Source organism: Halichoerus grypus, chromosome 5, assembly GCF_964656455.1.
Source record: "Halichoerus grypus chromosome 5, mHalGry1.hap1.1, whole genome shotgun sequence".
NCBI classification, from domain to species: domain Eukaryota; kingdom Metazoa; phylum Chordata; class Mammalia; order Carnivora; family Phocidae; genus Halichoerus; species Halichoerus grypus.
Window position 1 is genome coordinate 67,329,712 of NC_135716.1, and position 14,092 is coordinate 67,343,803.

The window sequence follows — 14,092 nt, forward strand, 5'->3', positions numbered from 1 at the left end:
TACAAAATATCTGACCAGTATTGTCAAGATCATCAAAAACAAGTCTGAGAAGCCCCCACAGCCAAGAGGAACCTATGAAGACATGGAACTAAAAGTAATGTGCTATCCTCAATGGCATCCTGGACTAGAAAATGGACATTAGGTAAAACTTTAAAATCTCAAAAAAGTATGATGATAATGTATCATCAAAATTGGTCTATTAATTGTAAAAAAACATACCATACAAATGTAAGATGTTAATAGGGAAAGCTGGACACAAGGTATACGGGAGCTCTGTACTGTCTTCCCAACCTTTCTGTAAAACTATTCTAAAAAAAATAATGTACTGGGGCGCCTGGGTGGCTCAGTTGTTAGGCGTCTGCCTTCGGCTCAGGTCATGATCCCAGTGTCCTGGGATCGAGCCCCGCATCGGGCTCCCTGCTCCGCTGGAAGCCTGCTGCTCCCTCTCCCACTCCCCCTGCTTGTGTTCCCTCTCTCACTGTCGCTCTCTCTGTGTCAAATAAATAAAATCTTTAAAAAAAAAAAAAGTGTACTTAAAAAAAAAATCCATAAGGATAATGTAAAATGGTAGTATAATGGAAAAAAAAAAACCAACCTTGGATTTCTTTGGAACACATTCTGTCTCTTTTTATCAACACTATGGAAAAGGTGAGGATTTTGTACCACTGAACTTCAAAATTCACTAAAGGGAAGCATATTCCCATCAAATACAATGAATAAAATCTAATTTGGGATATTCATTACTTATATTCTGAAAATAAAGGATGACTATTAAAAATTATATTGGTTTCCAAACTTATTTTCAAAAGACCTAATATTCACCATTGCTAGAATAAGTCATAGCATACAAAGCTATTGAAATCATAAATTATAGGGGCGCCTGGGTGGCTCAGTCGGTTAAGCATCTGCCTTTGGCTCAGGTCATGATCTCAGGGTCCTGGGATCGAGCCCCACATCGGGCTCCCTGCTCAGCGGGGAGTCTGCTTCTCCCTCTGCCTTTCCTTGTGCTGTCTCAAATAAATAAAATCTTCTTAAAAAATCATAAATTATGAAACGAGAACGGCAAAGAACCTTGCATGCATTCTACACCAATCTCTTGGTAAGTGCACTAAAACAAAGGAAATTTGCTCAGTGTCAACCTACCATTTAGAAGTAACTCGAAGTCTCGTCTTTCAACTTTCAATTCTAAGATCTTCCCCTACACGATAATTCCATTCTGATTGCAGACACGTCAGATAGAGCCAATAATGTTTTTAAATGACATTCAAATATCTACATCCCTAAGTGTGTTCTATGTAAGGGGTATTCTTTTGACGGGCAAGTGGGGTGACAGAAGGGATGAGGAACCCATCAGTGTTACAAACTTCACATTTAGATCTTCCTTGCATTCTAAGTTTTACAAAAATAGTGTTTCATTTACATTTAGTCCCAATGTTGTACAGGTAATTCAAATTAGAGAGGAGACAAATTCTGAACTTCATGCAGTATTTATAAATAAACTATTTAAGCTGCTACTACCACGTGTAGGCGATATATAGTTCTACTTGTCACTAGTACACCAAGAGGAATGAGAAAAGAATACACCTCAAGATTATGCAATTCGAAATACTGTAATTAGAAAGCCTTGGGTTGGTCTGTTAACTTCTGACTGCAAGAATATTTTAGTTCCTAAACTAGACTTACTAAACCTAGTATCACTAAGCAAGATAAAGCCAGGCAGGTAAGAATTAGGGTCCCAACAATAAATGAGTAGCCTTGAATATAAATATGCTGATGAGATGCAAACCCTCCCGTTAGGAAATGACCAGTAAAAAAGAGGTTTCTGATGATGCCAGTGTGGGACACCTGGGGTGATTCTGTTAAACTGTGCCCCAATCACATGCCAACAATGCTGTACGCATCTGGAAAGTTTTGACAGCACAAAACTAAACTCTGGTTTGCCCCATCAGAACAAGTACCTTAGAGCCCAGCCAATAATCAATGCACCAGCCAGATTCATCACGATCTACATAAGCTCTATCTATCCCAAAGGATAACATACAGACTGTTAGAAAAGCATTCCTTGGTACCAAAAATGGGGGATTAGGGTTATTAGACAGCTGGTACCACCACTTCCTCCTGTTACATGAAAACAAATAGGCCTCTTTCTCTTTTGCTCTAAGTTTAGTATTAAGAGCATGTAATTCAATAAGCTCACTGGAGCGGATAAAGATTAGGATAAACTGTTATCCTCCCTCTCTTTAATTCCCCCACTTAATTTAAATGGCCAACTAAAACAAGAGATACAATCTATTTGTACTCGAGAGAAACGTCAATCAGGAAATCCATAATAGGACAGACAAAAATGTTATGTTTTCTGGCAGGCAATACATATTTTTGAAGATAAAATGGAAAAAACACAGATATGAGTGAACAATTTTTATTGAAACCCTCAAAGATTAAAGAGGACCAAATGGTGAGTTTGGGTACCATAACAGAAAATCTCACCTAACTGTACCATCATTCACAGGAATGAACAAACCCAAACACGACAAAATTCAAATTCTCATGTAATTGCTACAAGTGAATGTAAATGAGCTAATCATTTTATCATAACCTTTCTTTAATCATACGAAAAAGGGAATTTACATGGCATAACAAAAGATATGCAAAACTTAATGAAAACACAATTCTCTTAAATTTTTCAAACTTATTTTTATAGGATGCAGAATGCACTTGAAATGATTAAATGACTTAAGCTGATTCTTTTTTTATTGCAAACTGTTTTAACATCAGCTTAACCCCCATGCATGGTATTCAAAAAGAACACAGCTTTTGAATTAGAAAGATCACTTGAGTTAAAATGAGGAATTAAGTATTGAAATTAGGAAAAGGCTGGGGTTTCTTCTGAAAGGAATTTTCAAGTACCAATACGTATAGAGAAAGAATACTAATTTTGGTTACATTTTCCCCCTTACTGTTAAATATACAAACTATAATACCTTTCAAAATAAAATACCCACATAAGATAACTTTAATAAGAAACATTCAAACCAGATCTTGGAAAAATATTAAGCAAGAAGTTTACTGGGTCAATAATGTCTTAATTTGTGATTATTCCAACATTTGATGATGTGTCTCCTGCTGTAGAGCCCAGGTTCTCTCCCTTTTGGTCCCTACAGTTAAGAAATATTTAGTTAGTTGTGCTATTGAGACAATCTGTAGTAATTTCACTTAGAGAAAAAACTTTTTGCCATACACTGACAGACCAAAGAGGAAGAGAAGGTAGGTGCTCTGAAGAAAACTTAAATGAGAAAAAAATTACCAATTTTGAAAAGTTTTTTTGTTTTTTGTTGTTTTTGTTGTTTTTTTTTTTTCCCAAAGGAATGCTGCACCCATTTTACTTAATATTAGAAATCCAGGTTAAAGGCACTGGGATGTACTCCTCACCATGAGCAGACTACTCAACTACATCTGACATCAGAGTCTGCTATTGCAATCAGCCTGCTTGCTGAGTGAGTGACACTTCTTACATAGAAACCTAATGTAAATTAAACAAGTTTGAATCCACTTACAATGTAACTAGTTTTATAAAAATATTCAGAGTTGCTAATAAAGCACCAAGAAAAAGAGAACCTCAGAGAGGACTCAGACCTGTCCTACAAGGTCACCCCTTTATAGTTTTGTCTAATAGGACCTCCAGAGTGACAACAGTCATCTTTGACATGTCCTACCTATATAATCTTAGGGATGTAGAACATTGCTATGGTGACTATACCCAAATGCCAATTTTCACTATAAATAGTTAAGAGACATGTTACAAGATTTCATGGCTTACTCTTAAAAAGGTAAAATAGGTGCAATTTTCCTTTAAGAAAGTCTTTATAGTGTAATATACCATTAACATTTTGATGTTCCCTTCAGTAAACACTGATATAACTACACTGGGACTACCAAAGAACTGTGAAGTAGCTACGATTACCTACAAATACTGTATTTTTTTCCACTTGAATACAGTATTTGTACATTTAAGAAAACATTGTACAAAAAAGTTATATAAATGAAAGCCTCAAAGAAATATCTGTCACTAAATTTTTGAATTGAAGTGACCAAAGACCATAGTAAATGAAAACATTTCTAAACATGATGTAAACATAAATGGAGTAATGCAAAACATCAAGGTATTCAAATCTACTATATTGCTATTTTCACCCTTAATGTATCTTTCTACATAGTTTTCTCCTTTTGGAACAGTAATATAAGGGGCAGTACATTATCTTCATAACCTTATGCCATCAAATCAATTAATACAGATGCTTGACACATTTAATTATACAAAATCAATTTGTTTCAAGTTACAAAATTAATGTTGATATGTAATTAATGAAAAAAAATAAGATGTTAAAAAGATAACTATAAGAATACCCAGATATATGCTGTATTCCCATTTATATAGATCTGATCAATAAAACATCAACACATTCACTTAGATACTGATTTATCCATGGATCAAGGCCATATTTTCAAAGTATTTTAAGGATGCCAGGACACTGCAAAAGCTGGAGAAAAGAGTTGAGGAACAGTATATGCTTGCTAAACAAGAACTATGTTTATTTAGCTAGTGAATACCTAGAGTAATAAATTTTTACTTCATGATAGCAATCAGGCTCGCAAACACCCAGAAAAGGAATTAAGGGTTTTAAATGTAGTTATAAAGGTCATAAAAAGTCTGATTAGACTGAGGTACATTTACTCAAAATTTTGAGATTCATTAAGTGGTAGCAAACAAAATAATTCCTCAGACAAATGCACATTTTTCAGTATACATATTATTGGGGGAAGGAGGGGAGAAGAATGTGCATTAACTGGTGAAATCCACCAAGCTGCATATCAATATTCTGTTACACCAAACAGTTTGAAGACAAGGGAAATGTTCTAATATAATTTCAGATTATGTTTCATTTGGCTAAAATAGAGCTTAAGGTTGCTTTGCCATATTAAAAGTTTACTACAATAATTTTTCACATAAACATTTAGACTTGAACTCCAGGACTAAATATGGCATGATTATTTTGCTTTTAATCTGTCAAATAGCTAAAAACTGACAATTTAAAAACTACAACAAAGAAAAAGTTGAAGCAGTGTGACTCTTACATCATTGAACCACTTCTAATGGTTAACTGTTAGTATTTAACAAATTCAAAGAGTTAATGAATCCTTGCATTCATTCAGTCTTCTGTGCCTTAGCTAGGATGCATAATTACAAAAGACAGCAGATACTGGTAAAAGCTTCAGGACAGAAAGTGCTTGACAAAGTTACAGTTCTCAAGTGTGTTTGGTGAGAGTATAAGGGCAGATGCGCTGATGAAAACCATTACAAGAAGAGTCAATTCTGTGTTAGAGTTCAAAGATGTCACCTTAAGCAGAAAAAAAGCTTTAATAATGTCTTCTTTGACTTATTAGGCATTTCCAGAGTCTACATCATTAGTGTTGTAATTCTAACAGGACATCTTCATATGGTTATTGTTTGTTTCTATTTCTCTCCTGAAAGAAAAACACAAAAAATTTTAATAATATACTATCATTATTTAAAAATTTAAATTATTTGTACTATAATGCAAACCATCTTCATAAAAACTTCTTCAAATACTAATTGGAGTAATTAAAAAAGATTTACTACTACCCGTACACACCATAGAGGGATGATTACCACAAAACATTTTAAAATAAAGCAATCCAAACACAAAGACCTATTTCAAGAGAGTATGGCCCCCTCTATAGCCCTACTTTCCCACGAGATTTTATTTAAGGTGAGAATATGAAATGTCTTTTTAGGCCTTTCAGTGAGTTTTTAATGGTGACGTATCAAATAGACTAAAAGGCCTCTGAAGCAATTTTAAAACTACTGGCTAGGTAGAGTTAGAAGGAAAGGAAGAGTTGCATTAAATTGCGTTCAAGTTGCATTACATTAAGATTCTATTGTTAATTAAAAAATACTATGAATCACAAACTTCCTCTATATCACATTCTCACATTCATCATATTGTAACTTTTTCATATCAAGAAACATGATTATTTATTAATTCCTTTAAGAAAGTGGAAATCCCTTGAACAAAAAGTTAAACTGAGTGATGTTTTCACGATGTTTATTAACCAAATATTTATCTATAGTACTTCTGTCTGTGAAAAAAGGATGACCAGCATTGTGCATGTCTATCAAGTGAATGCATTATATAGTTTGTTTGCATCATCTTGTTTCATTTTTTTTTTTAAAGATTTTATTTATTTATTTGAGAGAGAGAAAGAAAGTACAAGTGGGGAGGCGAAGGGCAGAGGGAGAGGGAGAAGCAGATCCCCCCCCACCACCACCAAGCAGGGAGCCTGATGAGAAGCTGGATCCCAGGACCCCGGGATCATGACCCAAGCTGAAGGCAGATGCTTAACCGACTGAGCCACCCAAGTGCCCCTAATAAGTTCGAACTTCTAACAAGTTCACAGGTGATCCAGACACTGCTGGTCCAGAGAACACACTTTGAAAACCACCTGTGTTTAAACAAATTATAAGACTCACTCTTTCTGTTTTCACTACTCCCACTTTATTTTTCCATGAGTAATACATGTTCCATAATAAATATGAATACACTTTGCAAATGGTCAAATTAGTTTCCCACCCTGTGACAGCATCAGAAAACTGTATTTTACATTCTAAAGAGAACTTTTAAGTTCTTTGTTACTAAATTCCTTTCTTTTTTATTTTAATTTACTCCTAGAACTTGAAGAACAGTATTTTATACAGAAAGCTAATAAAATAAATGCACTACTACATGACAGCTACAAATAATTTTATACACACATAATCAGTGGGAGACTCTGAAATTAAATAAAACAAAATGAAAGCAGACACAAAGCTAGCTGACTCATCACATTTCAAAAGGATAAACAAAAACAAAAATCCAACAACATAAAGAAAAAAAAAGACAAAAAGAGAATTGGTACCGGGAAGCTGTAGTCTAATTTTATAAAGTCCCTAAGCTCTTAAAAAAAAATCCTAAACATAAAATTCAGCTCTAAACTGAAGGAAACAAATAGATTTGTATGAAAAATTTTGAAGCCTGCTTTAATTAGCCAGATATAAAAAACCAGAGAAATTCATCAACTCCACGAAGAGCCCGAGAAGTACAGACAAAAAAAAAAAAAAGAGGCACTATTTAAGGATATGTTAGACAAAGAGAAGTTTAACTCAAGGGAGATGATCAGCTATATCAGTGAGGATCATGTATTATTTAAATAGAAGTTAGAGATGCTATTTCAGTTTGAACAGTAATCAACTATGCACTTTAACTGGATCAAATTTAAAATATATAAATTACACATGTATTATAAATCTATGTATGTAATGTGTAACTTCAAAAAAAGGAAAATAAAAAAGAAATCAATCCAATAGAACAGATGGGTCGGGGGTGGGGGGGCTTGAATGATCTAGATTTAATTAGAAAGTATAAAATAAGACAGCAGAAATACACATTTATATCAAGCATCAAAAAAATGTATGTTCATCAATGAAAACATAACAATTCAGATGCTTCAAAAATCCAGTTATACATGATTACAAGAAAACAACCTAAAACATAAGGACACAAAGTTAAAAGTAATGAAAAGACATAAGACAACACAAACCAAATAAAGACTGACACAACTATATTAATACCAGACAAAACTGATTTGAAGGCAAAAACCATTGTTGGGGAGATAAAATGGTCACTACATACTAAATTACAGACATTTTTAAAATAAGCTTGACAATATTAAACTAAAAAAACTTTACATATATTAGAAGTTGTCAGAGTTATAAAGAAAATTTGACAGGCTTCTCATTATAGCCGAAGAATTTAACACATTTCTCTAAGTAATTGGTAAAACAGAAATATTAGTAAAAATACAGACTGAATATACATAATACAGAAAACGGAGGCAATTATAGGGTACCCTGAACCACCACAAAAGGTGACTATATGTCAGACTAGAAAGCAAATCTCAATAAATACCAAAGAGTCCATGTCATGCAACATCACATTTTCTGACATCAGTTTTAGAAGCAAAACAGATAAACAACAACAAAACACTGTACCCACATTTGGAAATTCTAAAAACACACTTCTAAAAGTCTCCCAAAAAAACATAATGGAAATTCAAAACTTTTTACATCAGTACAATGAAAATGCTTAGTCTAAGCCCCACCGAACACTTAGAAATTTACATGTACAAAACCGGGGAAAAAAAAAAAAAGCTGAAAAATAATGAGCTCATCATCCAACTCAATATGTTAGGAAATGAGTAATAAGTCCCCAAAAGTAGAAGGAATGAAATAAGATAGCAGAAGAAAATAATGAAACAGAAAACAAGAATAAAGAGAACCAAAGAGAATAAAAATTGGTGCTGGCGGGGGGAAGAGCTAGTGTCTGGGGAGAAAAAAACCTAACAATAGCAGAAAAATCTCTGGGAAGACTGATTTAAAAAGAAGATGCATTTAATATCATGAAGACTGATACAACTAAAAAATAAAAATACTATTCATGCCAATATGCAAAAAAAAAGAACCTTAAAACAACTTCCTAAAAATGTAATTTACCTACATACAATTTACCAAACCAAACTCAAGAATAAACAGAAAACCTGACGAGACCTGTAGTAACTAAAGAACATAAATCAACAACTAAAAATCTACCCCACACAAAAGCCTACCAGGCTCACGTTTTTGTCTGTTATGTACGTATGTATGTATGTATGCATGCATGAGTGCATGTATGTAATCTCTACACCTAACGTGGGGCTCAAACTCAAGACCCTGAGATTAAGAGCCAGCCAAGAGCCCCCAGACTCACATGGTTTTAGATGTACATTTAATTGAGTTTGTCCTAGAATTGATCATTCTAAACTTATCACCAACTATTCCAGAGACTAGAAAAAGGGAGACTATTTCCTGAGTATTTTGAGGTTAGCAATACTTTGATACTAACAGGGTCAAGAGAAGAATGAAAAAGTAACAGTCTAGTCTCACTTGTCACAAAAGGATCTCTTAAAGGCTGTTTTGCTGGTAACAGACTGTAGAGGAGCAAAGGTGAGAATGGGAAGGCCAGTAAGGCTAGCACAGTAATAATCCAGTACAATAATAATAGCCCTTAGATGGGGATGAAAGATGCAGAGCTAGTGAAGAGCTTGGATTCGGGATACATTTTGAAAGCAGAATCAACAAGACTGACTTACTAATGTGTCAACTGATTAGATGCGGAGTGAGAAAGAAAAGTATCAAGAATGAGTCCCGTGACTGGAAGGGCAGTGACCTGTACATAGAGAAGGTTGGGGGCAGGCAAAGAAACAGGAGAGTTATATTAGATTTCAGATGCTTATTAGACAGCCATGAGAAGACAGGCAGTTCGGTGAGCCTGGAGACAGGAGGAAAGCTCCAGGGTGGGCATACGAACTCGCAAGTCCTCAGCATAGTAAATGTCCACCAACTTTTAAAACTCAGGTCTTCCTGAATATGATCAATACCTTGGCTTTGAGACAACAAAACCCACATTTACATTAACAAGACCTAGAACTGAGCCTGACACTGTTAATATTAAATAAATATTTAAATATAATGAGAGATCTAGGGCATGCTATCAACTACAGACCACCAGAAATATGAGACTAAGCAGTATGGAGCTATCAGTGATAACTTCTTGTGCTGTTGTAAAATGAGATACAGATTACACAGCTGACATCATAAATTACATGTACTGGTGTGTTGTTGGGAAGTAACACAGGGAGAAAGAAAACCTGAATTATACAGAGGGAGCCCTGGTCCAGGACACCTAAAGGACTATGTCTTTAGTGATAGTTCAGAAGAAGGCACTTTAAACACACACTCTTTAGGACACAAACTTTCCAAACTTTTAATAATCACTGACAATTCAAAAAACAATTGGCAGAGAGATCCCTCCCTCTCTCATTTTCCATTAATAGAGCTAGGCCTCAACCAGGCAGATTTGGGGATTTGAGGGCTTTTGAATCTCTGGTATAGGACTTCTTCCCCACCTTGAGCTGAGCAGACATTGGAGACCAACATATGATCCTAAGGCCCAGACCCAGAACTTGGCCTGTGGAGACGAGCTCCAGGAGGAAGTTTACTTGCCAACCCATGTCTTTTTGACTGAGCATAATGGATGAGCTAAGACTTCCCTACCTAGTAAACAGCTGGAAAACGAAATTTTCTTCAGGGTCCTCAGAGGGGCCAACAGCTTGCCCTTAATGTTATTTCCTTTTAATCACTGGTAGGTTTATCACTATTAGTGATATTTCAGTAACCAGACCTGATACTACATAAACCACAAGGGAAAAAGCAACTGTGTATCTAAGAAGCCACACCATCCAAAAAGAAAATGAGAATGAGCACTAGGAACATAAGTACAATACAAGAGAACTGCAGAAAGAGCCAGTGAATACCTGGGGGGGTGGGGGAGGAAAGAAAGAGAAAGAGAGAAAGCAGGCAGGCAGGCAGTCACTTGAGACCCAAATGCAACAAACACCTTTTGTCTAGCTTAAAAATCTGACTTTCAAATTGAAAATTTCAGTAGATGAATTAAAAGGGGAAAATGGTCACTGCCTCATTTAAGGAGTAGAATATTAAGTCCAAGAATTACCTCAAATTACAAAGCAGGAAAAAGAGAGCTGGATATCACAAAGGAAAAAAATAAGAGAACTGTAGGATAGATCTAAAACAAAATGAATATTCTAGAAGTAGGAAAAAGAACAAATACAAGAGCTAAATAAATAACAACTAAATAACAACAAAAAGAATTTCACAAATTCTTTAATATTCTTCCCTGCATAAGGTGGGGGGGCTTGGTTTTCGTCCTCTAAAGTGTGGGGCTGGACATTCTGACTTGCTTCTAAGAACAGAGTATGCAAAGAGAAAAAAGGGATATTCACATTAGAGAAGCCTAGCAGACACAACCTTAACCAAGTAATCAAAACTAGTATCACTGAGTAGTAAGTTACATATAATCAGATGAGGACACACCACTTACGCAGTATTCTTCCCATAAACTCAGTCTAATCGTGAGAAAGCATTAGGCAAACCAACAATGAAAGACACCTTATAAAACACCTGACCAGCAGTCTTCAAAAATGTTAAAGCCATGAGCGGCAAGGCAAGACAGAGAACTGTCATAGCTTAGAGAAGACTCAGGAGACATAAAAACTAAATGCAAAACTGGTTTTCCAAATCTTGAACAGAAAAAGACATTAGTGGGAAAAGTGGGGAAATCTGGAAAAAAGTCTGTAGTTAACAGTACTGTACCAATGTTAATTTCTTAGTTTGGATAAACATACTAGCATTATGTAACATATCAATATTAGGAGAAATTATATATACAGAAACATCCTGTATTATCTTTGTAACATTTCTGTAAATCTAAAAATTATTCAACATAAAGTTTTAAAAAAGCATGATAAAAAGTTAGAAAAGCACAACTCCCAAATATATTAAATATCAATGCTATAGAAATATGAAATACATAGATGTTCTACAGGGTATTGTTAATTTAATGGCTGCCCAGCTTCTCTTTTTATTGTTTATGGGGATATGTGTTAAATTCTGAAATTTAAAGTTAAAACCAGTAAATTATCAGACTTCATTTTTAAATTAAAAAAAAGGGGGGGATAGGCATGTTTCAAAAAAGACAAAATTATATATGAAGAATGACTATAGTTAAAATATATAATACATTCAATTCTTCAGGAAAATTAATTACTTACCAGGAATAAAATCTACTCAGATTGCCTTACATGACTGAAAATTTCACACTAGAGAGTAGAACAAGGGCAGTAACAGATGGATAAAACCCCCAGCTGTTCAAAAGCCTGTACATTTGTCCAGATCCATTAAAGTGCTTTAATACTGAGATAAGCTTCTGACCTGCACTGTCCCAAAAACATGATCAATCATTTTGCATTAAGAAAGCAAAAGACAAAGAATATAAAGGAAACAAACCAATTCTGTACTGTGAAATAAATTCAAAATTTAAAAAATCATCACAGGAAAGGACAATGATTATGCTTTGGAGGCTCTGTTTTGGGAAGCCAACTTTTCAATTTTTTTAAACTTGCATGTCTATGTAACCGAGACGTAACATTCTTGATCCTCTGCATGACCACACTATAATAAAAAAAAACTGCTTTAAAAGATTCCAGTGCCCAAGTTTGCATTTACAGAATAAAGAAGTATTTCAGGGTTTGAATAAGTATATGCAGTCTGATAATTCATAAACAATTCAGCTGTACCAACCAAAGATAAGTAATCTCAAAGTGTACTATAAAATGGAAGAGTTAAGAGTAAGTTCAAATAGTGAAAAATGGTGAAAAGCCATAATATGTGTCAGTTTAGGTCCAAATGAGAGCAACAACACGATTCTAAGGAGTCTTAGAATTAGGACTAATTTTGTTTGAGCTGTGATTTAGTTTCAACAAAATAGCATCACTCATCACACTAAATTAACTTTTTTGTTGATGTGTAGCCTTATTTTGGTTTTAGAGTTTTCACTTAATTTCACATTTAAGTCACACTATATAATCACATACAAAAATGAAGCATAAAGATCAAAAAGAAAGAAAATGGTCTCTATTTACACACAATGGGACTGTGAGGCAGAAAATCCTAAGGATGTTCTGTTAGAACTACTAGAACTAATAGGTGAATTTACGAAAGTCACAGGACATAAAATATTTCTATAAATCAGCAATAAACAACTGAAAAAACTGAAATGACAATTACATTTACAATAGCATTAAAGAATATAAAATACTAAAAAAAAATTAAAAATTAAAAAATACATATATAAAATCCTTAGAATAAATTCATCAAGAGACATGCGCAGGTCCCCAACACTGAAAAATATAAAACTTCACTGAGAGAAATTAAGTGTCTGTCTGTCAAGCAGATTGAGTTCTACAAAGAAAGGGCTATTTATCTTTAGTGGCTCACTGGTAACCTTTAATATTTACCTGTTGACTGAATAAGAGATCACAGTTAAGAAAAGAACATACAGGATCAAAATATATGGTGATATAGGTTGACCAGAACACAAGATGTGTGCTAGTTTTCTCACATAAAAAGGATGGTCTGGGGACCCAGGAACAGAGGTTCTGAAAGCCAAACAAAGGAATCCATATGCAATTCCATTTGGGATCAGATTCTAGTCTGTTTACAATAAAATGAAAATAATAAAATTATTACATTCCAGACTTTCATTCACAAGTGGAATTTTTCACTAGTAGCTTTTTTATATCTTAGTTCTTTTATTATATATCCTACAATCTTTTTTATTCCCTTATGTTATTTCAAATACAAAAAAATATCAGTATTGAATGTGTAATGTCCAAGAATTGAAATACCTTTCAATAAATTCAGTTTTCTGCCAAGACACAGTAAAGTCAGTTTCACTCAGTAATTAGAGTGTGATATAAATTTCTAAATTAAGAAATTGCACATCAAAATTTTAAAATAATTATAATAAGAAAGATAATTCAACAACTTAAGTTACTTCCTGAAACTTAAAAAAGATATTTCATATTAACCTAAATACGTTCCTGCAGTTAATCATGTATTTGCTGCTCAAGAAAAATAAATAACTGAAATACCATTAAATTTAATGATGACTGTTCATACCGTAATAGGTATGAAAGAAATATCTCCGAAAGATCTGTAATTAATCCAGTAAATTACAGATAGTTCATTTACTAAATTCCTAAAATTCTTTATCAGCACTGGAACAAAATATAGCCACTATTAACTCTCCTTTGGGGCAACAATATTAATCTGAGAAAAAAACAGAAACAAATCGGTATTATAAAATGTTAAATCAAAGCACCTCTTTTCCCACCTCTGGCCTACAAGGAATATTTACCAAGTTCAAAACAGAGTCTACTACAATTAAAACTGTATCATCTTTTTTTTTTTTTTAACTGTATCATCTTGAATATACAAAATGTCACTCAATGTTTTATCAGAGAATTTGTCACTTAAATATGCAATATAAAAGTTTATGGTATCCGGGTACCTGGCTGGCTC

The 14,092-nt window shown here is 34.0% G+C and overlaps 1 protein-coding gene across 7 annotated transcripts in view; it reads right to left on the reverse strand.

Annotated features, from left to right (window-relative positions):
- Nucleotides 1–2,405: 2,405 nt before the first annotated feature.
- Nucleotides 2,406–14,092, reverse strand: part of YTHDF3 (YTH N6-methyladenosine RNA binding protein F3) — a 39,754-nt gene continuing 28,067 nt past the window's right edge. For all 7 annotated transcript variants that reach the window (XM_036088919.2, XM_036088929.2, XM_036088924.2 and 4 more), the window contains one exon: nucleotides 2,406–5,523. In XM_036088919.2, the coding sequence (XP_035944812.1) occupies nucleotides 5,500–5,523 (24 nt within the window). In that variant the 3' untranslated portion in view covers nucleotides 2,406–5,499. The remainder of the gene's footprint in view (nucleotides 5,524–14,092) is intronic.